The sequence below is a fragment of the Macaca fascicularis genome, chromosome 11 (genome assembly GCF_037993035.2).
Source record: "Macaca fascicularis isolate 582-1 chromosome 11, T2T-MFA8v1.1".
NCBI classification, from domain to species: Eukaryota; Metazoa; Chordata; class Mammalia; order Primates; family Cercopithecidae; genus Macaca; species Macaca fascicularis.
In genome coordinates this window covers 129,807,797-129,833,655 of record NC_088385.1, presented here as the reverse complement: position 1 = coordinate 129,833,655, position 25,859 = coordinate 129,807,797, and the positions used below count along the sequence as shown (strand labels likewise).

General features: G+C 47.0%; 2 protein-coding genes across 2 annotated transcripts; both read left to right on the top strand.

Moving 5' to 3' along the window:
- The first annotated feature begins 8,061 nt into the window (after positions 1 to 8,061).
- HCAR1 (hydroxycarboxylic acid receptor 1) lies at positions 8,062 to 13,159 on the top strand. The gene has a single exon (XM_005572512.5). It carries the CDS (start codon positions 8,975 to 8,977, stop codon positions 10,013 to 10,015), a length of 1,041 nt encoding a protein of 346 aa, XP_005572569.3. The 5' UTR covers positions 8,062 to 8,974; the 3' UTR covers positions 10,016 to 13,159.
- Positions 13,160 to 23,199: 10,040 nt separating this feature from the next.
- LOC102146914 (hydroxycarboxylic acid receptor 2) lies at positions 23,200 to 25,258 on the top strand. The gene has a single exon (XM_005596020.5). The coding sequence runs from the start codon at positions 23,271 to 23,273 to the stop codon at positions 24,360 to 24,362; it is 1,092 nt and encodes a 363-aa protein (XP_005596077.4). The 5' UTR covers positions 23,200 to 23,270; the 3' UTR covers positions 24,363 to 25,258.
- Positions 25,259 to 25,859: the final 601 nt, after the last annotated feature.

The following is a 25,859-nucleotide window of genomic DNA, read 5'->3' as shown; positions in this document are numbered from 1 at the left end:
GTGCTGGGATGGCAGCCATGTATCACCACACCTGGCTCATTTTTCTTTTTTTTCTTTTTCTTTTTTTTTGTGGAGATGGGGTTTCGCCATGTTGTCCAGGCTGGTCTCTAACTCCTGGGCTCAAGAGATACACCCGCCTCAGCCTCCCAAAATGTTGGGATTACAGGCGTGAGCCACTGCACCAGGCCCTTTCCTTTCTTTTCAAGACAGAATGGTGTTCTGTTGTGTGTATAGGCTACATTCTGTTTGTCTGTTTATCAGTTGATGGACTCTTGGGCTGCTTCTGCCTTTTGGCTATTGTGACGATACTGCTATGAACATGAGTGTACAAATACCTGTTCAAGTCCCTGCTTTCAATTCTTTCAGGTACATATCCAGAAGTAGAATTGCTGGATCTCAATATTTTTAGTAACTGCTGCATTGTTTTGCATATTTTGCATTCCCACCAACAATGCACAAGGGTTTCAATTTCTCCACAATTTTGCCAATGTTATTTTCTGTTTTTCTGGTTTTTGTTTTTTGTTTTTTTTTGAGATGGAGTCTCGCTCTGTCGCCCAGGCTGGAGTGCAGTGGTGTGATCTTGGCTCACTGCAAACTCCGCCTCCCGGGTTCACGCCATTCTCTTGCATCAGCCTCCTGAATAGCTGGGACTACAGGTGCCCACCACAACCCCCGGCTCATTTTTTTCGTATTTTTAGTGGACACAGGGTTTCACCACGTTAGCCAGGATGGTCTCAATCTCCTGACCTCGTGATCCACCTGCCTTGGCCTCCCAAAGTGCTGGGATTACAAGCGTGAGCCACCACACCTGGCCTTATTTTTTTTTTCTTTTAAATAATAACAATCCTAATGTGTGTGAAGTGGTATCTTATAGTTTTGATTTGGATTTCCCTAGTGATTAGTAATATTGAGTATCTTAATGGCAAATGTGTTTATTGGCCATTTGTGTATCTTCTTTGGAGATATGCCTATTCAAGTCCTTTGCCTCCCCTCCTTTTTTTTTTTTGAGATGAAGTCTCGCTGCATTGCCCATGCTGGAGTGCAGTGGCACATTCTCAGCTCACTGCAGCCTCCGCCTCAAGCAATTTTCCTGCCTCAGCCTCCTGAGTAGCTGAGACTACAGGTGTGTGCCACCACACTCGGCTAATTTTTCTATTTTTATTTTAATTTAGTTAATTAATTAATTAATTTTTTTGAGATGGAGTCTCGCTCTGTCACCCAGGCTAGAGTGCAGTGCCGTGATCTCGGCTCACTGCCAGCTCTGCCTCCTGGGTTCATGCTATTCTCCTGCCTCAGCCTCCTGAGTAGCTGGGACTACAGGCGCCCACCACCATGCCTGGCTCATTTTTTGTATTTTTAGTAGAGACGAGGTTTCACCATGTTAGCAAGGATGGTCTCAGTCTCCTGACCTCGTGATCCACTGGCCTCAGCCTCCCAAAGTGCTGGGATTACAGGCGTGAGCCATTGTGCCGAGCCTAGCCTATTTTTTAATTGAGTTGTTTTTTGTTGTTGTTGTACTTGATTTGTAAGAGCTCTTTATATATTTTGGATAGTAATCCCTTATCATATATATGTGGTTTGCAAATACTTTCTCCCATCCCATGGATTGCCTTGTGTATTAGTCCACTTTCATGCTGCTGATAAAGACATATACGAGACTGGGCAATTTACAAAAGAAAGAGGTTTAATGGACTCACAGTTCCACGTGGCTGGGGAGGCCTCACAATCATGGGGGAAGCTGAAAGGCACATCTCACATGGCAGCAGACAAGAAAAAGGAGCTTGTGCAGGGAAACTCCCCTTTACAAAGCCATCAGATCTTGTGAGACTTATTCAGTATCACAAGAATAGCACAAAAAAGTCCCACCCCTTGGTTCAATTACCTCCCACTGGGTCCCTCCCACATCACGTGGGAATTATGGGAGCTATAATTCAAGATGAGATTTGGGTGGGGACACAGCCAAACCATATCACTTTGTCTTTTTTTTTATTTGTTTGTTTTGTTTTTATTTTTTTATTTTATTTATTTATTTATTTATTTATTTATTTTGAGACGGAGTCTCGCTCTGTCACCCAGGCTGGAGTGCAGTGGCCGGATCTCAGCTCACTGCAAGCTCCGCCTCCCGGGTTCACGCCATTCTCCTGCCTCAGCCTCCCGAGTAGCTGGGACTACAGGCGCCCGCCACCTCGCCCGGCTCGTTTTTTGTATTTTTTAGTAGAGACGGGGTTTCACCGGGTTAGCCAGGATAGTCTTGATCTCCTGACCTCGTGATCCGCCCGTCTCGGCCTCCCAAAGTGCTGGGATTACAGGCTTGAGCCACCGCGCCTGGCCTGTTTTGTTTTTATTTTTAATGTGGAGTCTTACTCAGTTACCCAGGCTGGAGTGCAGTGGCGCAATCTCGGCTTACTGCAACCTCTGCCTCCCAAGTTCAAGGGATTCTCCTGCCTCAGCCTCCCAAGAAGCTGAGACTACAGGTGCGTGCCACCAGACCCAGCTAATTTTTGTATTTTTAGTAGAGATGAGGTTTCACCATGTTGGCCAGGTTAACCTCAAACTCCTGACCTCAAGTGATCCACCTGCCTTGGCCTCCCAAAGTGCTGGGATTACAGGCATGAGCCACTGCACTTGACCTCACTTTGTCTGTTAATAGTGAGTGTCCTTTGAGGCACAAAGGTTTTAATTTAGGTGGAGTCCAATTTATCTATTTTTTCTTTTGTTCCTTGTGTATTTGGCATCATATCCAAAAATCATTACCTTAGTCAATGTCCTTAAGTTTTTCCCCTATGTTTTCTAAGAGTTTTGTGGTTTTAGCTTTTACATCTAGATCTTGGATCTATTTTGAATTAATTTTTAGATTTATTTATTTATTTATTTTTCAGACGGAGTCTTATTCTGTCACCCAGGCTGAAGTGCAGTGGCTGTGATCTCGGCTCACTGCAACCTCTGCCTCCCCAGTTCAAGCAATTCTCCTGCCTCAACCTCCCGAGTAGTGGGATTACAGGTGCTCTCCACCATGCCCGGCTAATTTTTGTATTTTTAGTAGAGACGTGGTTTCATCGTGTTGGTCAGGCTAGTCTTGAACTCCTGACCTTGTGATCCACCCTCCTCAGCCTCTCAAAGTGCTGGGATTACAGGTGTGAGCCACCACACCCGGTCTATTTGTTTATTTTTTTTAGTTGAAGTCTTGCTCTTGTCCTCCAGACTGGAGTGCAGTGGTGCGATCTCGGCTCACTGCAACCTCCACCTCCCAGCTTCAAGCAATTCTCCTGCCTCACTCTCCCGAGTAGCTGGGACTACAGGTGCCTGCCACCACACCTGGCTAATTTTTATATTTCTACTAGAGATGGGGTCTTACCATGTTGGCCAAACTGGTCTTGAATTCCTGATCCCAGGTGATCTGCCCTCCTCGGCCTCCCATAGTGCTGGGATTACAGGTATGACCCACTGCCTGGCCAATTTTTTTTTTTCTTTTTTTTTTTTTTAAGACAGATTCTCCCTCTGTGGCCCAGGATGGAGTGCAGTGGTGCAATCTTGGCTCACTTCAACCTCCACCTCCTGGGTTCAAGCGATTCTTGTGACTCAGCCTCTGGAACGGCTGGGACTACAGGCACGCGCCACCACGACCAGTTAATTTTTTTTCTTTTTTTCTTTTTTTTTTTTTTGAGACGGAGTCTGGCTCTGTCGCCCGGGCTGGAGTGCAGTGGCCGGATCTCAGCTCACTGCAAGCTCCGCCCCCCGGGTTTACGCCATTCTCCTGCCTCAGCCTCCCGAGTAGCTGGGACTACAGGCGCCCGCCGCCTCGCCCGGCTAGTTTTTTGTATTTTTTAGTAGAGACGGGGTTTCACCGTGTTCGCCAGGATGGTCTCGATCTCCTGACCTCGTGATCCGCCCGTCTCGGCCTCCCAAAGTGCTGGGATTACAGGCTTGAGCCACCGCGCCCGGCCTTTTTTTTCTTTTTTGAGACAAAATCTTACTCTTTTTCCCTAGGCTGGAGTGCAATGGTGCTATCTCGGCTCACTGCAACCTCCACCTCCTGAGTTCAAGCGATTTTCCTGCCTCAGCCCCACCGAATAGCTGGGATTACAGGCATGCGACACCACGTCTGGCTAGTTTTGGTGTTTTTAGTAGAGGCAGGGTTTCACCATGTTGGCCAGGCTGGTCTCGAACTCTTGACCTCAGGTGATCCACCTGCCTTGGCCTCCCAAAGTGCTGGGATTGCAGGAGTGAGCCACCACGCCCAGCCTCGACCGGCTGATTTTTGTAATTTTAGTAGAGTTGGGGTTTCATCATGTCGGCCAGGCTGGTCTCGAATTCCTGACCTCAAGTGATCTGCCTTCCAAAGTGCTGGGATTACAGGCATGAGCCTATATACATTTAAATTTGGTGCACAAAGGAATAGGCCACCAGAGCATGATCTTGAGCAGGAAGTCCAAGAAGAGAGACACAGCATTTTCTTGAAGGCCTGGGGTAGAATAAGATCAGAGTGTATGTGAAAAACCAGTAGACTTTTGGTGCAGGTGCAGTGGCTCACGCCTGTAATCCCAGCACTTTCAGAGGCCGAGGCAGGCAGATCGCTTGAACCCAGGAGTTTAGGACCAGCCTGGCCAGTATGGTGAAACCTCATCTCTACAAAATATACAAAAATTAGCCAGGCATGGTGGCACATGCCGGTGGTCCCAGCAACTTGTGAGGCTGAGGTGGGAGGATCACTTGAGCCTAGGAGGCACAGGTTGAAGTGAGCTACATTTGTGCCACTGCACTCCAGCCTTAGCGACAGAGCCAGACTCTGTCTCAAAACATACAAACCAAAAAAAACCAAACCAAAAAAACCAGTAGACTTTCAGAGGAATAGATATCATTTTTTTCTTCCTTAATCCTCTGCCTTCTAGTTAATTCTACAGTCCAAAAACAAAAAATTAGAGAGGAAGGTGATTTGACAAGACAAAGGATTTAGAAAAGAAAGGCAGGTGTTAGTCATGTGGAAAAAAAAGGAAGTATTTGTGTTTACAAGAATCCTGACAGTATCTGAGAATGTAGAATGAAGAATATTTTCCATTTGTTAAAAAATCCAGGCTAAGCATATGAAATACTCAGGGTTACCCCTCTGACCTCGTCTTGGGGTGTTTCAGCCTGCCATGGTTACCCCTGTTAGTTAAGCCTTATCACAGAATCACAAAGGCCCACAGAGTGAAGGTGGCTACGAAGAGCTCTCATGAAAAGTAGGCTTGGCATGGTGGCTTACACCTGTAATCCCAGCACTTTGAGAGGTCAAGATGGGTGGATCACTTGAGCCCAGGAGTTTGAGATCTGGACAACATGGCAAAACCGCATCTCTACAAAGATACAAAAATTAGATGGGCATGGTAGCATGTGCCTGTAGTCCCAGCCACTCAGGAGGCTAAGGTGAGAGGATGGCTTGAGCCTAGGAGGTCGAGGCTACAGTGAGCCAAGATAGAGCCACTGCACTCCAGCCTGGACAACAGAGCCAGACCCTGTCTCAAAAAAAAAAAAGAAAGAGAGAGAGAGAAAGAGAAAGAAAGAGGGAAAGAAGGAAAGAAAGAGAGAGAAAAAAGAAAAGAATAAAACAGAGAGAGAGAGAGAAAGAAAGAAAAGAAAAAAGTAAAGAAAAAAGAAAAGTAGAAGTTAGTCATCCAGGCCAAGAGTATGAAGTTTGTCTTCAAAGAACTGCTGAATTTGTCAGGGAATGAGATGTAGACATCTGACGAACACGTTTATTTATTAGAGGTTACGAGACTAGTGAGTAAGGTGGAAGGAGGAAAGCGGCAGGAAAATCATACTGGAAAGGTAGGTTGGGAACCAACTGTGAAGGACCTTGTACATCAATCCAAGGAATGTGACCTTCAACCTAGAGCAGAGGTGACAAACTCAAAATCCCACAGAGACGAGGCTTGCCAATGAGGAAAGCCAACCAGATGTAAGGCAATAGGGAGTGGTGGGGACTGTGGCAAACAGTAGAGCTCATTCTCTGTCTCTACTCTGTCTACTCTCAGCTCCAGCTGATTGTTTCCATGTGGGAGTGTCGCTCCAGTGTGGCCAGATCTTCCAGTGTTCTAAGAGACAACAGAAATCCAGGTTTTTATAGGACGCCACCAGGTTTTAAAAACATATGGGCCAGGCCGGGCGCGGTGGCTCAAGCCTGTAATCCCAGCACTTTGGGAGGCCGAGACGGGCGGATCACGAGGTCAGGAGATCGAGACCATCCTGGCTAACACGGTGAAACCCCGTCTCTACTAAAAAATACAAAAAAAAAACTAGCCGGGTGAGGTGGCGGGCGCCTGTAGTCCCAGCTACTCGGGAGGCTGAGGCAGGAGAATGGCGTAAACCTGGGAGGGGGAGCTTGCAGTGAGCTGAGATCCGGCCACTGCACCCCAGCCTGGGCGGCAGAGCAAGACTCCGTCTCAAAAAAAAAAATATGGGCCAAGCCAGGCTGGTTTTTAAACCAGATATGGTCCACAGGCCATCTTTCTGGCGCCTTGGCAGATTGAAGGGAGCTAGTGAAGATTTTTTTTTTTTTTTTTTTTTGAGACGGAGTCTCGCTCTGTCGCCAGGCTGGAGTGCAGTGGCAAGATCTCCGCTCACTGCAAGCTCTGCCTCCCGGGTTCACGCCATTCTCCTGCTTCAGCCTCCCAAGCAGCTGGGACTACAGGCGCCTGCCACCACGTCCGGCTAATTTTTTGTATTTTCAGTAGAGATGGGGTTTCACCGTGTTAGCCAGGGTGGTCTTGATCTCCTGACCTCGTGATTCCCCCGCCTCGGCCTCCCAAAGTGCTGGCATTACCGGTGTGAGCCACCGCACCCAGCCTAGTGAAGATTTTTAAGTGAAAAAAGGTATATGATCACATCTGTGCTTTAGAAAAATCAGATTGTTGTGTAGAAGATGACTTACAGGAAATAGACGAGAGGAAGGGAAACCAGTTAGGAAACTGTTTCATCAGTTCAGGTGGGAGGTGACCGCGGTCTGTGCTAGGGCGAGGCAGGGGAGAATGTGGGTGGACAGATTCGGAGTCCGGCATCCAGTGGGAAGAATTTAGCTTCAGTGTGCGTCTAGAAGACAGACACATTCTTTGAATGCACCCCCTCTTTTCCACCCCTTTTTTTTTTTTTTTTGAGACAGAGTCTCACTCTTGTCGCCCAGGCTGGAGTGCAGTGGCACGATCTTGGCTCACTGCAACCTCCACCTCCTGGGTTCAAGTGATTCTCCTGCCTCAGCCTCCTGAGTAGCTGGGATTACAGACATGTGCCACAACACCCAACTGATTTTTGTATATTTTTAGTAGAGATGGGGTTTCACCATGTTGGCAAGGCTGGTCTCGGACTCCTGACCTCAAGTCATCCACCTGCCTCGGCCTCCCAAAGTGCTTGAATTATAGATGTGAGCCACTCCATTTTCTTTCTTTCTTTCTTTCTTTCTTTCTTTCTTTCTTTCTTTCTTTCTTTTTTTTTTTTTTGAGATGGAGTCTCACTCTGTTGCCCAGACTGGAGTGCAGTGGCAAGATCTCGGCTCACTGCAAGCTCTGCCTCCCGGGTTCACGCCGTTCTCCTGCCTCAGCCTCCTGAGTAGCTGGGACTACAGGCGCCCGCCACCACGCCTGGCTAATTTTTTGTATTTTTAGTAGAAATGGGATTTCACCGTGTTAGCCAGGATGGTCTCGATCACCTGACCTCGTGATCCACCCGCCTCGGCCTCCCAAAGTGCTTGGATTACAGGCGTGAGCCACTGGACCCGGCCTCCACCCCATTTTCTAAACTGGAAGCTGAAAGACACAGGGCAGATTAATAATCCTTAAAGCCAAAGGACAGGAAATTTTAGCAAAGACTCCAATTTTTTGTGCAGTCTAATTTTACCCATGATTGCTTTAGAGATGGACTCCTTAATCAACTCCTCCAATCCTCATCCGCCCCCAGGGGGCAGTTGTAATTGATAGGCTTAGCACATGATTGAAATTAAAAACTTACATCTCATGGTGCTTGGCTCATTTAAGCAGCCAATGGAAACTCAGGGCCAAATCTTTGTAAAAGTTCTAGGCTCTGCTTCCCAGCAGAGGGGGGACCGGCTCCCAAGGAGGCCGTTTTGTGGAGACAGACATGTGAGAAGTGGGCTTCTGATCTATGTCATGGCCTTGGTCCTTGTGCAACTGGCCAGTTCGGTTCACGGAAGGATGCAAAGGGCAGGGAGGTGGGAATAGAGCGGGGGAAAGGTGACTCTCATCAAAGACTTTTTCTAACACCCATCAAGTATCGTGATTAGAACATTTTTCTCCGCAGACTCTTTCAATTTTCGAGCGCGGTATTTTTGGGCACAGGAAATGGCCCCGAGGAGCTGCAGAGCAAAGCCTCCCCTCTCTGGCACCGAATGGGAGTGCCCCGTGGGATGAGGGAGAGGACAAGGCAGTCAGGCAAAGGTTAGGGGAGGAAAGCAAAGGCAGGGGCCCAGAATGACTCCAGGAAATGTTTGGATTTCTCCACCAGGAGGGAGGACAAACAAGCTTTTTTCTTGCCTTCTGGGCAGCTTTGTGTGCTCTCCAGCACAGAGTCCGAGGAGGAAAAGCGAAGCTGAAAATAAAAATTATCCTGGGGCTGGACCCAATCGCTCCTCTACGGGCACGAATCTCTTTGGATACCCCCAACCCTACCGCCTCTCAGAAATGACCACTTTTGCAAAATTGCATGCATTTCCAAGCTTCATCCGGCTCCAGGCTTGGCCTCTCGGAGAGGCAGGCGGCTTATGACACAGGCTCCAGAGAAAAGACCTCCCTGGGTCTGTCATTTCCTGGCTGAAGTTTCTCTTCTCGCTGCTGTGGCAGCATCCAACCCACACACACAGGACCCGCATCCTGGGTGATGAAGTCAGACATGCAGCAGCTGGGTGAGTGCTGACGCTCCGATAAGCATCTGTGTCATTGTAGGGACTCCCTGGGCTGCTCCGCACCCGGACACTTGCTCTGTCCCCACCATGTACAACGGGTCGTGCTGCCGCATCGAGGGGGACACCATCTCCCAGGTGATGCCGCCGCTGCTCATTGTGGCCTTTGTGCTGGGCGCACTAGGCAATGGGGTCGCCCTGTGTGGTTTCTGCTTCCACATGAAGACCTGGAAGCCGAGCACTGTTTACCTTTTCAACTTGGCCGTGGCTGATTTCCTCCTTATGATCTGCCTGCCTTTTCGGACAGACTATTACCTCAGACGTAGACACTGGGCTTTTGGGGACATTCCCTGCCGGGTGGGGCTCTTCACCTTGGCCATGAACAGGGCCGGGAGCATCGTGTTCCTTACGGTGGTGGCTGTGGACAGGTATTTCAAAGTGGTCCACCCCCACCACGCGGTGAACACCATCTCCAACCGGACGGCAGCTGGCATCGTCTGCACCCTGTGGACCCTGGTCATCCTGGGAACACTGTATCTTTTGCTGGAGAACCATCTCTGTGTGCAAGAGACGGCTGTCTCCTGTGAGAGCTTCATCATGGAGTCGGCCAATGGCTGGCATGACATCATGTTCCAGCTGGAGTTCTTTCTGCCCCTCGGCATCATCTTATTTTGCTCCTTCAAGATTGTTTGGAGCCTGAGGCGGAGGCAGCAGCTGGCCAGACAGGCTCGGATGAAGAAGGCGACCCGGTTCATCATGGTGGTGGCAGTTGTGTTCATCACGTGCTACCTGCCCAGCGTGTCCGCCAGACTCTATTTCCTCTGGACGGTGCCCTCGAGTGCCTGCGATCCCTCTGTCCATGTGGCCCTGCACATCACCCTCAGCTTCACCTACATGAACAGCATGCTGGATCCCCTGGTGTATTATTTTTCAAGCCCCTCGTTTCCCAAATTCTACAACAAGCTCAAAATCTGCAGTCTGAAACCCAAGCAGCCAGGACACTCAAAAACACAAAGGCCGCAAGAAATGCCAATTTCGAACCTCAGTCGCAAGAGTTGCCTCAGTGTGACAAATAGTTCCCAAAGCCAGTCTGATGGGCAGTGGGATCCCCACACTGTTGAGTGGCACTGAACAAGCAGACCAGCAACACTGAGGAAGATAGAGTGGTGACTTAGAATTAACTCAGTAAGGGGTCGGGGGCTTTGAAAATGCCACCCCCCTTTCTTATTGCAAGACGGCTTCACGCACATGAACTGCATCCTCATTCTGTCGGAAATGAAATTCACACAACTATACCTTTTGGGGAGGTTCCAGTTGATTGAAGTGAGTTGGTTGCATTTTATCTGATTACGATGGCAGGGGACAGAATGTGCATGGAGTGGAGCATGTGTGTGTTGGGAGGGGGGTTAGGAACCGCACAGCTCCTGTGTAATTTTCGTTGTTTGTTTTTGTTTTGAGACAGAGTCTCGCTCTGTCTCCCACGCTGGAGTGCGGTGGCACAATCTTGGCTCGCTGCAACCTCCGCCTCCCGGGTTCAAGCAGTTCTCCTGCCTCAGCCTCCCGAGTAGATGGGATTACAGGCTCCTGCCACCACACCTGGCTAATTTTTGTATTTTTAGTAGAGACAGGATTTTGCCATGTTGTCTAGGCTGGTCTCGAGCTCCTGACCTCAGGTGACCCGCCTGCCTTGGCCTCCCAAAGCGGTGGGACCACAGGCATGAGCCACCGCGCCCGGCTTCCCCTGTGTCATTTTAAATGGCTAAGTAAATGGGCATATGTGTTTAAATGGGGCATATTCTCTCTCTTAGGAGGTGGGGGGCATTAGCATCATTTCCTATCCTCTGACCTTAAATCATTCCTTATCTCAGAAAATAGAAACCAGGCTAAGTCAATCAATACTTTTTTATTTCAGGCTGAAGGAGGCTCTTTAGATTGGGATGTATTGATCTATTAATTTTCATCTTTACATTTTTTTGTACATCTGTACATTTCTTTGTCATCGTTGTGACTTCCCGGTAGCCCAAGAAGAACAACAACAAAACAATCTGCTCTGACCTTCTTCAAATCTTTGTATTTCAAATAATGTGCTGAGGGATCTGTTTCCCTGCCCTGGCTTCTCCAGTGGGATGTGCTGAGTCCAATACAATTGCTTTTACAATTGCTTTTGATGACTTATTATATGACTGTGAATTGAAATTATTCATTTACTTATTCTCCAAGTATTTACTGAATTCGTATTTGGTGGCAGGCACTATACTGTGTAATTTTTAGTGGAGGGTCATTAGTCAACTCTTGTGTGACAGTAAAGTTTTTTGGGGGGTGGGGGCAGACAAGTTGAGCTTTCATCCTTTCACGGAATAATTTCTAGACCTGTTCTGTGTGAACATCAGTGTTGTACTCTTATTGCAAAACTCCCTCATATACATGAGCTTCCCAAATGTGTACCTGGACCCCTCAAAACAGAGGACTCTATGAAATGACAAGCTGCCCCTGCCCTGAATTAGGGGGAAACATTCCAGGCCAACTCTAGCTCCTTTCTCAAGCCACAAAGTGGTGAACATGGTTCTCAACTCCTTAATTTATACTCTCTCAAATGCCCAGGATACTCTCCCCACTGAAGAACTTTGCCAACTTCTGGGGGCCGGGCGTAATGGCTCAAGCCTGTACTCCCAGCACTTTGGGAGACTGAGGTGGGTGGATCACCTGAGGTCAGGAGTTCTAGACCAGCCTGACCAACATGGAGAAACTTTGTCTCTACTAAAAATACAAAATTAGCCCTGTGTGTTGGTGCATGCCTGTAATCCCAGCTACTTGGGAGGCTGAGGCAGGAGAATCGCTTGAACCCAGGAGGTGGAGGTTGAGGTGAGCTGAGATTGTGCCATTGCACTCCGGACTGGGCAACAAGAATGAAACACCATCTAAAAAAAAAAAAAAAGCTTTGCCAACTTCTAGTTCTTTGGCCCCAAAACACCCCTCTAGGCTGTCCCTATTGTTCCTTTTTCCAGAGGCACTGCACAGCCTAGTGATGAAAACTACGAGCTATAGAGCATTAGATGCATCTAAGTTGGAATCTCATCTCAAGTATTTACTAGGCCTGTGATCTTAGGGCAGATTGTATTTTTAGACACTGAGTCTCGCTCTGTTGCCCAGGCTGGAGTGCAATGGCATGATCATAGCTCACTGCAGCCTCAAACTCCTGGGCTCAAGTGATCCTCCCACCTCAGCCTCTTGAGTGGCTGGGAGTACAGGCATGAGCCACCACACTCAACTAATTTTTAAATTTTTTTGTAGAGATGAGGTCTCACTCACTGTGTTGCCCAGGCTGGTCTCAAACTCCTGGCCTCAAGCAATCCTCCAACCTTGGCCTGCCAAAGTATTGGGATTACCTGCATGAGCCACTGCTCCCAGCCTGGCAGATTTTTTTTTTTTTTTTTGAGACGGAGTCTCACTCTGTCGCCCAGGCTGGAGTGCAGTGGCCAAATCTCGGCTCGCTGCAAGCTCTGCCTCCTGGGTTCATGCCATTCTCCTGCCTCAGCCTTCGGAGTAGCTGGGACTACAGGCGCCTGACACCGTGCCCGGCTACTTTTTTGTATTTTTAGTAGAGACGGAGTTTCACCGTGTTAACCAGGATGGTCTCGATCTCCTGACCTAGTGATCCGCCTGTCTCGGCCTCCCAAAGTGCTGTGATTACAGGCATGAGCCACTGCGCCCAACCCAGCCTGGCAGATTTTATTTAACCATTTGTAGCTTCACTTTCCTCGTCTGTCAAACAGGGATACTATAACACAACCTCGGTGTGTCATCGGGCAGTTTAAATGAATGTACATTCCTGAGGTGTCAGAACTCTGATGACTGTTATATACCCAATGCCTAGAAGAGGACCTGCACATAGCAGGTGCCCAGGAAATGTTGAATGAATGCATGATTCAGTGCATGTAAAGCATTAAGCATAGCGCCTGGCAGTAAGTGCTCAATATTATGACTTCTTATATTAACACGTTTTACACATAAAGAAGTGGAGGCACAGAAGCAATTTCCTTTGGGGTTTAGAGCCCTTAAGTTGTTGCTCTGTTACACGCCTGAATTCCCCCGCACCTCAGTTACCTGGGAAAGAGTGAAGGCAAGAATTCTTACCAGCATTGAAGAGTCATACATCCTCCTGATAGGAATCTGTGAAAATACACACTTCTGCATTTAGTTCTGTTCTTAGAATTCTCTCCTGGGCTGTTGCTCCTTTGTTCCTTCATCGGAATAAAAATGGATTCTGAAAGCAAATCTGTGTCCTGTGTGTGACTCTAGGTCAAAGGACCCCTAGGATTTTGCCCTCCAAGGGAAAAAAGCTAAGATATTCAGAACTGCATGGCAGGCAGGCAGAGGTTCTCACCGAAAAAACAGCAAGCACAAACAAAAAGAAAAATCAAATCCAAACTGAAATACAGTCTTGATTCTAAATTTGCTTCCCTTTTTACATTTGCAGAATGTGATGAAAAATACATCTTAGCAAGAAGTGTCTTTGGACATCGTAAAGAAGTAGAGTATAGCTTTTGTTGACAACACTTTGTTTAAACTATCTGAAACAGGAAAATGATTGATTTAGAGGAAAATGTGTTCTCTCTCTCTCTCTCTTTTTTTTTTTTTTTGGTGAGACAGGATCTCACTGTGTTGCCCAGGCTGGAGTGCAGTGGTGTGATCATGGCTCACTGCAGCCTCGACTTCCTGGCTCAAGTGATCCTCCCACCTCAGCCTCCCTAGTAGCTGGGGCCACAGGTACACTCCACCGAGTCCAGCTAATTTTTCTGTAATTTTTCTAGAGATGGGATCTCATTATGTTGCCCAGGCTCGTCTCAAACTCCTGGGTTCAAGTGATCTTTCCTCCTTGTTACTCCTTTTAGAGTCTTTCCAGAAAAGTCACATGAAACCTGGAAGAGCTATTAGTCTATAGGGATGATGTGGAAAAAACAAGAGGTATCTTTTATTCGTGCTAACCATGGTAAAACTTTCAGTTTTGGTCTGTTCTCAGAATGGATTTCCTTACCTTTTATTAAAACAAAAATGTTTAAGATGGCATCTGAAGGTTCCTGGAGTGCAGGGCTCCTTGGAGGGGATTAGAACTCTGGGGCACAAGGGCTTGAGCCAGTTGTTAAGGTTCTACAAGGTGGGGACTTGGCTGCACTGTGAGGCATGGTCTCTACTTGTTGGCTTTCCAGGCCTTCTGATTCACAGAGGTTTCTAATACGATTCAAGAAAGACTCCATCATCACAATGAGTGCATAAATGGCTTCAAGATCAGTGACCCTACTTTGTAGGCCCCAGTGAAAAATGAAAATGTGGGGTCCCTTGTTCAAAAGGTGTTAATGGCTGAGTGAGGTGGCTCATGCCTGTAATTCCAGAGCTTTGGGAGGTTGAGGCAGGAAGATCACTTGAGGCCAAGAGTTTGACACCACTCTGGGCAACACGGTGAGACTCCATCTCTATAAAAATTTTAAAAATTAGCCAGGTGTGGTGGTGCATGACTGTAGTCCTAGTTACTTGAGAGGCTGAGGTGAGAGGATCCCTTGAGACCAAGAAGTAGAGGCTTCAGTGAGCTATGATCATGCCACTGCACTCCAGCCTGGGTGACAGAGTGAGACCCTATCTCTAAATTAAAAAAAAAAATTTTTTTTTGAGACGGAGTCTTGCTCTGTAGCCGAGACTGGAGTACAGTGGCACATCTTGACTCACTGCAACCTCTGCCTCCCTGGTTCCAGCGATTCTTCTGCCTCAACCTCTTGAGTAACTGGGACAACAGGCACATGCCTGTTAGCAGCAGGCTAATTTTTTGTATTTTTAGTAGACACAAGGTTTCACCATATTGGCCAGGTTGGTCTTGAACTCCTGACCTCGTCATCCACCCACCTCAGCCTCCCAAAGTGCTGGGATTAAGGTGTGAGCCACTGTGCTCGGCCAAAATTTTTTTTTTTTTTTTTTTTTTTTTTTGAGACGGAGTCTCACGCTGTTGCCCAGGCTGGAGTGCAGTGGCGCGATCTCGGCTCACTGCAAGCTCCGCCTCCCGGGTTCCCGCCATTCTCCTGCCTCAGCCTCCTGAGTAGCTGGGACTACAGGCGCCCGCCACCGCGCCCGGCTAATTTTTGTATTTTTTTTTTTTTTTAGTAGAGACGGGGTTTCACTGTGGTCTCGATCTCCTGACCTTGTGATCCGCCCGCCTCGGCCTCCCAAAGTGCTGGGATTACAGGCTTGAGCCACCGCGCCCGGCCCAAAATTTTTTTTAAGTAATAAAAAGTATCAAGAATTTTGAAGATGGTAGCACAGGGCCCTTCTGAGCTCATCCGTGAATCTGAGGCTCTACGTTTATATACATATTATTTATTTATTATATATATTTTTGCCATATAATTTTTACATATGACATATAAGTGTTTATCATATTTACTATATTATATATCATATTTATACATATATAAATTATATAATGTAAATATATAATCATTTATATATTAAGAGAGAGAGATGGAATAAACAGATGAAAGAGATGGGCTCACATATGAGCCAAATCTGTATTCGGGTTTCTTTGTATTGGACTATAAAATGATATAGTGGGAGGGGGGTAAATATTTTATTCCTTATAAGGATTCATTCATTCATTTCCTCTTTCAAAGAACATTAATGAAGCACCAGCTCTATACCAGACACGGTAGAAACATAAATGAAAATCATAGCCACGGGGCCCACTGTAGAAACCAAGGGAAAACATAAAATTATAAAATATAAAATTACAAAATATGGCCAGGGGTTGTGGCTCACTTCTGTAATCCCAGCAGTTTGGGAGGCCAAGGTGGGCAGATCACTTGAGGTCAGGAGTTCAAGACCAGCCTGGCCAACATGGTGAAACCCGTCTCTACTAAAAATACAAAAATTAGCTGGACGTGGTGGTGCGTGCCTATAATCCCAGCTACTCCGGGGGCTGAGGCAGGAGACTCGCTTGAGCCTGGGAGGCGGAGGTTGTAGCAAGCTGAAATCACACCACTGCACTCCAGCCTGGGCAAGCAAGAAAGACTCTGTCTCAAAAATAAAATAAAATAATACAATAAAATAATAAAATTATCCTGTGGAACCCTGTGTTTGTCACTTTCACACAGGGTCCTGCAGGAGAATCCAGGGCCCTTACTCCTGTCTTAGTCATCTCAGAGGAAGTAGCTTGCGAACTTGGCTCTGAAGGATGGACAGGAAGCCACCAGGGACACAGTGGGGAACGGTATTCCAGGCAGATATAGAGAGGTGAAAAAGAGCAAACTGGGAAATGCAGGAAGACCATCAGGGCAGGAATGAAAGGTCCAGGCTGGGGCTGCGACCACCCGGTAAGAGGTGAAGTCATGAGGCCAGCCGAAGGGGGAAGGGTCTGTTCCAACCCTTAGCGTGACAGAAGATTCACGAATAGACCTTCAGATTCCTCTCTATCTTGTTTTTGTTTTTGAGACAGAGTGTTGCTCTGTTACCCAGGCTGGGGTGCAGTGGCATGATCTCAGCTCACTGTAACCTTGAACCCCCGGGCTCCAGCAATCCGCCTGCCTCAGCCTCCCAAGTAGCTGGGACCACAGGCATGTGCCAGCATGCCCAGCTAATTTTGGTATTTTTTGTAGAGACCAGGTCTTGCTGTGTTGCCCAGGCTGGTCTTAAACTCCTGAGTTCAAGGGATCCACCCGCCTTGGCCTCCCAAAGTGCTGGGATTTTGTGTGAGCCACCAGGCGTGGCCTCTTAGGTTTTCTTTTAAGAGTTTTTGAGATTTAGCTCTTACATTGAGGTCGTAATCCAAGTCGAGTTAATTTCTGCGTACTGTGTAGCAAAGGGGTCCAGTTCTTTTGCTTGTGGTGACCTAGTTATCCCAACATCATTTATGACAAAGACTCTTCTTTCCCCCATTGTCTTGGCGCCCTTGTTGAAAATCAGCTGATCATGAATGTAAGGGTTTATTTCTGGACTCTCAATCCTGCTCTCTTGAGCTGTAATATCTATCCTTATGCCAGAAGCACACTGAACTACTGTAGCTTTGCAGTAAAGTTTTAAATCAAGAAGGGAGAGTTCTCCAACTTTGTTCTTCTTTTTCGAGATTATTTGGTTATTCTGGTTTGCCCTTAGGTTTTTTACAATAAACCTAAACGTTTCGAAACCATGAAGTGTTCTTCTCCTTTTTCAAAAGAAATGTGTGTGTGTGTGTCTGTGTGTCTCTGCCAGTCAGTATGATCAGCTTCTTCTCTACCCCTTTACTTCCCAGCTTCTACTACTACATCTCCTTTGTTAGGGGACCAGGGGACCCTTATTTCCTGCTACGCCAAGGGTCCCAACTCAGTGTCATCTATATTCTGCAGTGGTGAGTCCAAATGGCCCCAATGAGCTGTACCTCCTGGCACTCCCACCCTTAGGTGGCATCTCCTGATGGAACACAGACCGGCTCTGTGATTTGTTTTGCCTGATTGAATGTGGTGGAGGTGATGTTCTGTGGTTGATTTGTTTTGCCTGATTGAATGTGGTGGAGGTGATGTTCTGCGGTTGATTTGTTTTGCCTGATTGAATGTGGTGGAGGTGATGTTCTGCGGTTTCCAAGCCCAGGGATGAAGAAGGCCTGCCTGTGTGCTTTCAGAAGCCCTAAGTATGTCCATGTACGAAGTCCAGACTACACCGTGGACAGAACATGTGAAGAGGCTGTGTGTAGATGCCACATAGAGGGGCCACACAGAGAGGCCACAGGGACACCACGTAGAGAGGCATCGAGGTTCTGTGGAGACAGAGAGAAGCCTGAGTGTCCCAGTGTCCTGCTTCAGCATCCATACGACTCTAGCCCAGTTGCCATCTGAGAATCCCCAAATGAGAAGCACCCAGCTGAGGCCAGCCAACCCAGAGAACCATGAGAGATGACACAGTGGAGGTTGTGTTAAGTCACTACGTTTTGTAGCAATTTGTTATGCAGCAATAGATAATTAAAACAGAAATCCAATGGCCTGGCGTGGTGGCTCACACCTGTAATCCCAGCACTTTGGGAGGCTGAGGCAGGAAGACCACCTGGGCCTAGGAGTTCAAGACCAGCCTGGGCAACACAGTGAGACCCTATCTCTATTTAAATAAAATGATAAATAAAACCAAAAATCCCAGCTTCGTTCAAAGACACGAAATAGTTACTTAACCTCCCGATGCCTCGTTTCTCAATCTGTAAAATGGAGATGATGATGACAGTAATAACACATCTGTCACAGGGTTTTTGTGAAGATTAAAGGAGATCACATACGCAAATCACTCAGTACAATGCAATAGTGTTACTATTAATTTTTACAATAATTCAGTCCAGTTTAGTGGCACACATTCAAGTTGTCATAAGATAACCAGGCATGGAGATTCAACTGGGTGAGTCATAAATTTTAAGTGGAGTTTCTACAAAATGCGGTGGGATCGCTGCCTTCACTCTTGAAATGATTCATTAAACAAGTTTCTGTACAACTCATACGCTCGTAAGAAAAAAATAATAAATACATAAAAGAAGGAAACAAACAAGACAAAACATGCCCACCGTGCAGTGGGAAGACCGGAAATTCCGTCGGAGGCACCAGAATCCAACAAGGCTGCCCTTTAGATTCTGCCCAAGTAGTCGCGAACTTTGGTTTAGAATCATGCAGTGTGAGAGCTGGGAGGAAGTTCGAAGATCATCTAATTCCTCATGAGCACATGAGGAGGGTGAGGGGTTAAGGGGTTTCACAGCTAGTTAATGAGAGAGCCAGAACACACATGCAGGCTCCAGGTTCTTTTGCAAACTTAACATTTGTGGTGGTTCTTTTATTTATTTATTTATTTTTATTTTATATTTTTGAGATGGAGTTTTGCTGCGTCACCCAGCCTGGAGTGCAGTGGTGCAATCTCGGCTCACTGCAATCTCCGCCTCTTGGGTTCAAGCAATTCTCCTGCCTCAGCCTCCTGAGTAGCTGGGAGTACAGGCGCCTGCCACCACGCCTGGCTAATTTTTGTATTTTTAGTAGAGATGAGGTTTCACCATATTGGCCAGGCTGATCTTGAACTCCTGACCTCATGATCTGCCTGTCTCGGCCTCCCAAAGTGCTGGGATTACAAGGGTGAGCCACTGCGCCTGGCCTGTGGTTGTTTTTTTTCTAATTTTATCCATGACTCTTGTTTTTAAAAACACACACACACACACACAAAATATTAGGAAATTGGGAAACTTAAAAAGGGAGAGTCCCTTGCAAATTTCAGCTTCTAGAAATAACTACTACTGACTTTTCTGACTCTTAGTTAATAAAGGTCCTTAGGATTACTTTATAATTGTTATTGACAAGTGTCATCATACATCCAGAAGGAAGCATGGTATTCACAGGCAGCAAGAACAGGAAACAAATACCAATTATTTTACTGAAGCCTGAATAGCATGACCTCCATCTCCACCATGCCCTGAGAAAGATCTTCAACCTTACAGACAAGACAATAACATAGTAAGAGCAGTGTAGCATGATGGTTAGGGACACAGGCTTTGAAGTCACTGCCAGATTCAAATCCAAGCTCAGCTCTTTTTTTTTTTCTTTTATTTTTGAGACAGTGTCTCACTGTCACCCAGGCTGGAGTGCAGTGGCACGATCTCGGCTCACTGCAAGCTCCGCCTCTAAGGTTCACGCTATTCTCCTGCCTCAGCCTCCAGAGTAGCTGGAACTACAGGCGCTGGCCACCAAACCTGGCTAATTTTTTGTTTTTGTATTTTTAGTAGAGACAGGGTTTCACCATGTTAGCCAGGATGGTCTCAATCTCCCGACCACGTGATCTGCCCGCCTCAGCCTCCCAAAGTGCTGGAATTACAGGCATGAACCACTGCACCCGGTCTCTTTTTTTTTTTTTTTTTTTAAAGACAGAGTTTCACTCTTATTGCCCACGCTGGAGTGCAATGGCGTGATCTCAGCTCACTGCAACCTCCGCCTCCTGGGTTCCAGTTCAAGCAGTTCTCCTGCCTCAGCCTCCTGAGTAGCTGGGATTACAGACATGTGCCACCACACCCAGCTAATTTTTGTATTTTTAGTAGAGATGGGGGTTTTACCATGTTGGCCAGGCTGGTCTCGAACTCCCGACCTCGTGATCCGCCCACTTTGGCCTCCCAAAGTGCTGGGATTACAGTCCTGAGCCACTGCATCTGGCTTTTTTTTTTTTTTTTTTTTTTGGTGGAGTCTCACTCTGTCACCCAGGCTGCAGTGCAGTGGCACGATCTCGGCTCACTGCAACCTCCGACTCCCTGGTTCAAGCGATTGTCCTGCCTCAGCCTCTGAGTAGCTGAGATTACAGGCGCCCGCCACCACGCCCAGCTAATTTTTGTAAATTTTAGAAGAGCTGGGGTTTCACCATATCGGCCGGGATGGTCTGGATCTCCTGACCTTGTGATCCGCCCGCCTTGGCCTCCCAAAGTGTTGGGATTACAGGCTTGAGCTGCTGTGCCCGGCCATGCTCTGCTCTTATGAGCTGGGTGTCCCTGAATATTTTATCATCCTTTCTGAGCTTCACTTTCCTCATTTTGAAATCAGAATCAATAATAATAACACCTTCCACACGGGCTATAGCCAGGGTGAAACAAGTGACTATAAAAGCACTGAGCTCCTGGCTAACACAGTGAAACCCCGTCTCTACTAAAAATATAAAAAATTAGCTGGATGTGGTGGTGGGTGCCTGTAGTCCCAGCTACTCGGGAGGCTGAGGCAGGAGAATGGTGAGAACCCGGGAGGCAGAGCTTGCAGTGAGCCAAGAGCGAGACTCCGTCTCAAAATAAATAAATAAATAAATAAATAAATAAATAAATAAATAGCACTGAGCATGGGCTCCAGCACATGGGAAGCTCTCTATAATGTGGGTACCACCAAAACCTTCTTCATCATTGTCTTCATCTCACCTGGATCATCATCAGGTACTCTAGTTCTATGGGAATCTAATATTAGGTCATCCTGACTCTAGTTTACTGTGAAAAGTCTATAAGCTCCTATCATTGAATCTGCGTTTGCAGCTAAAGAAATAAATTTACATCTTATGGCCGGGCGTGATGGTTCACACCTGTAATCCCAACACTTTGGGACGCCAAGGGGGGTGGATCACTTGAAGTCAGGAGTTCAAGACCAGCCTGGCCAAAATGGTGAAATCCCATCTCTACTAAAAATACAAAAATTAGCCCAGCGTGGTGGTGCACACCTGTAGTCCCAGCTACTTGGGAGGCTGAGGCAGGAGAATCACTTGAACCTGGGAGGCAGAGGTTGCAGTGAGCCAAGATCATGCCATTGCACTCCAGCCTGGGCGATAGATCGAAACTCCGTCTCAAAAAAGAAAAAAGAAAGAAATTTACATTTTATAACTCAAAATAGAAGCAACACAGTTTAGAAACCTCCTGCATGGCAAGAATTCGTAAGACCAAAATATTAAAGGGTGAAAACATTCTATAGGATGACACCCAATCACACTGAAAAGCAGAGAAACAATGTGTGCAATGGTGTCCTGATACAAGGCAGAGTTCCATGTCCTCTAAGGTCCTGTCCCTCTAAGTTTAATTTTACAAAAATGGGGGCTTTAAAAATATCACATACTTAGTGGGAGAGTTTTCGCATGTGTGGAGACAGAGTATACAGGACTGTCCATACTTTCTGCTCAGTTTTGCTGTGAACCTAAAACTGCCCTAAAAAATAAAGTTCGTTAAAGAAAAAAAAATCACAGCCAGGCGCAGTGGCTCACACCTGTAATGCCAGCACTTTGGGAGGCCAAAGCAGGTGGATCACGAGGTCAGGAGATTGAGACCAGCCTGGCTAACACAGTGAAACCCCGTCTCTACTAAAAAAATACAAAAAAACTAGCCGGGCGAGGTGGCGGGCGCCTGTAATCCCAGCTACTCGGGAGGCTGAGGCAGGAGAATGGCGTGAACCCGGGATGCGGAGCTTGCAGTGAGCCGAGATCGCGCCACTGCATTCCAGCCTGGGCAACAGAGCAAGACTCCGTCTCAAAAAAAAAAAAGAAAAAAGACCAGCCTGGCCAACATGGTGAAACCCCTCTTTACTAAAAATACAAAAAATTAGCCTGGCGTGGTGGTGCATGCCTGTAATTCCAGCCACTCAGGAGGCTGAGGCAGAAGAATTGCTTGAACCTGGGAGGTGGAGGTTGCAGTGAGCTGAGATCGTGCCACTATACTCCGGCCTGAGTGACAGATTGACTCTGTCAAAAAAAAAAAAAAAATCACAATCACATACTAAGCTCCCAAGGACATAAACAGATAGCGACCTCATCCAGTTTGTTTGTTTCAGGGACCTGCAACCGTTTGTTACCAACCAGTTTCCTGGGCTGTCCAGAACCGAGAGTTTATGGGGTACTAAGCCCGTGCTCTATCCTCAGGTACCCCTCTTCATGCAGAGCAACACAGAAAAACAAATTTGTAGCACAAAGTACACCCGATTTGCTACAGCTTACGACTAGCCTCATGAATCCTTTTTCTCATTAATTCAAACTTTGCAAAAAAAAAAAAAAAATCACATACTTAAAAATAAATCACTTGAGCACAGAAGCATATCAAAATCTAATATAAACAAACAAAAAACCCAACTTATTTTAACATGCCACTGAAACTGGGCTCAAGTTTTCAAACTTCTTATGAAATATTATACTCTCGAGCAGGCTTTTTTTTTTTTCTAACTGGAGGTGAACGGCAGAGTTCTGATGTGGAAAAGCAATCCATGTTTGTACAGAGAGATGGCATAGGAAAAGTGGTCAAATTCAACTAGTCTGTCCTCATCGAACAGGTGACTACTGTCTTCTCAACATTTCCAAAAGAATTCATATGTCTGCTACTGTTTATGTCATATGACTGTTAATTTCTCATGCTAATTTTTAGTGTTCCTGGAAAACCTCACTGTTTGGCACCGAAAATTATTATTGCTATTGTTGTTGTTTTGTTAATTATGTAAGCCAAGCAAATGACGGTGAATTAATTCTGCAATGTTGAGTACTCAATTGGCATGCAAGTACCCAGCCTTCCAAAGGGATATCCTTCATGTTTCACTAATTTTCGAATGACAGTCGGCTTGCCTAAACTTATCCTTTACATTTAAGAAATTTTGTGGGTTCCTGTCTGCCCAGGGGATTTTTATTACTTGTTTATGCAAACAGCAGGTTGCATAAGAGCCTTGCTGGCCTTTTTTTTTTTTTTTTTTTTTTTTTTAGAGAGAGATTTCGTAGTTTCCTGGTAACCATTCAGTCATCTATTTCAACACCCTGACATGACATAAAGGCAGGCGCGGAACCACACGTTCACCACACAGACACACGCCTCCTTGCTGGAGCATTCGCCGGGCAAGGCGCTCCATCGGACCAACTAGCCGCACTCATGAATTGGCACCATCCGCAGGATCACTTTCTGGTAATAGACAAGAAGAACTGCTGTGTGTTCCGAGATGACTTCATTGTCAAGGTGTTGCCGCCGGTGTTGGGGCTGGAGTTTATCTTCGGGCTTCTGGGCAATGGCCTTGCCCTGTGGATTTTCTGTTTCCACCTCAAGTCCTGGAAATCCAGCCGGATTTTCCTGTTCAACCTGGCAGTGGCTGACTTTCTCCTGATCATCTGCCTGCCATTCCTGATGGACAACTATGTGAGACGTTGGGACTGGAAGTTTGGGGACATCCCTTGCCGGCTGATGCTCTTCATGCTGGCCATGAACCGCCAGGGCAGCATCATCTTCCTCACGGTGGTGGCCGTGGACAGGTATTTCCGGGTTGTCCATCCCCACCACGCCCTGAACAAGATCTCCAATCGAACAGCAGCCATCATCTCTTGCCTTCTGTGGGGTGTCACTATTGGCCTGACAGTCCACCTCCTGAAGAGGAAGATGCCGATCCAGAATGGCACTGCAAATCTGTGCAGCAGCTTCAGCATCTGCGATACCTTCCGGTGGCACGAAGCCATGTTCCTCCTGGAGTTCTTCCTGCCCCTGGGCATCATCCTGTTCTGCTCAGCCAGAATTATCTGGAGCCTGCGGCAGAGACAAATGGACCGGCATGCCAAGATCAAAAGAGCCATCACCTTCATCATGGTCGTGGCCATCGTCTTTGTCATCTGCTTCCTTCCCAGCGTGGCTGTGCGGATACGCATCTTCTGGCTCCTGCACACTTTTGGCACGCAGAATTGTGAAGTGTACCGCTCGGTGGACCTGGCGTTCTTTATCACTCTCAGTTTCACCTACATGAACAGCATGCTGGACCCCGTGGTGTACTACTTCTCCAGCCCATCCTTTCCCAACTTCTTCTCCACTTTGATCAACCGCTGCCTCCGAAGGAAGATGACAGGTGAGCCAGATAATAACCGCAGCACGAGTGTCGAGCTCACAGGGGACCCGAACACAACCAGAGGCGCTCCAGAGGCGTTAATGGCCAACCCCGGTGAGCCATGGAGCCCCTCTTATCTGGGTCCAACCTCTCGTTAAATAACCATGCCGAGAAGGGACATTGTCACCAAGAACGAGGGTCTCTGGAGAAACAGTTGGGCTGTTGCATCAAGTAATGTCATTGGACTCGGCCTAAGGTTTCCTGGAACTTCCAGATTCGGAGAATCTGATTTAGGGAAACTGTGGCAGACGAGTGGGAGACTGGTTTGCAAGGTGTGACCGCAGGAATCCTGGAGGAACAGAGAGTAAAGCTTCTAGGCATCTGAAACTTTTGCTTCATCTCTGATGCTCGCAGGACTGAAGATGGGCAAATTGTCAGCGTTTGCGCTGAGCAGAGTTGGAGCCAGAGATCTACTTGTGACTTGTTGGCCTTCTTCCTACATCTGCCTGAGACTGGGGGGCTCAGCTCCTGGGGTGATATCTAGCCTGTTTGAAACAGCGGGGATAAGGAGAGCTGAGATTGGAGGGAATTAAGTTGCTCCTGGAGGGAGCCCAGGCATCATTAAACAAGCCAGTAGGTCACCTGGCTTCCGTGGACCAATTCATCTTTCGGACAAGCATTTGCAGAAATGGACTCAGGAAAGAGACTCACATGCTTTGGTTAATATCTGTGTTTCCAGTGGGTGTAATAGGGGATTAGCCCCAGAAGGGACTGAGCTAAACAGTGTTATTATGGGAAAGGAAATGGCATTGCTGCTTTCAACCAGCGACTAATGCAATCCATTCCTCTCTTGTTTATACTAATCTAAGGGTTGAGCACTTGAAACGGCTTCAGGATGGAAAGCTGTTTCCCACCTCTGTTTGCTTTTACCATTAAAAGGAAAACGTGCCGCTGCCCCACGGTTAGAGGGGGGCACATTCCTCCTGGTTCCTTTGCTTGTGTTTCTGTACTTACCAAAAATCTACCATTTCAATAAATTTTGATAGGAGACACAGTCTGGCGTTGCTATGTCTGGGTTATGGTTCACAGAAATGGGCTTCTTACTTAAGCAGAGACCTTTATGGGTTGTTAACTATGTCCTCGTAGAAAACTACTCCACCCTGCAAAGTAAGAAAGAGACACAGACACTGAGCTACATCATGAGACAACTAAGCAGAAATTACACCTGTGTCTAAACAAAGATAGAAAGAGCTGGGATTAAAAATAATTTAGAAGGATAGTACAGATACGATTGCAAGGGCACTCACATTTTATTAGAGTTTGGTGAATATTGCTGTTAGTATTTGTGCATTAAAAAGGGAATCAAGGTGAGGCATGGTGGCTCACGCCTGTAATCCCAGCACTTTGGAGGGGCCGAGGCGGGCAGATTACCTGAGGTCTGGAGTTTGAGACCAGCCTGGTCAACATGGCGAAACCCCGCTTCTACTAAAAATACAAGAAAAATAAGCCAGGCGTAGTGGTGGCCGCCTGTAGTCCCAGCTACTGGGGAGGCGGGGGGAAGAATTGCTTGAACCCGGGAGGCGGAGGTTGCAGTGAGCCGAGATGGTGCCCCTGCACTCCAGCCTGGGTGACAGAGCAAGACTTCATCTCAAATA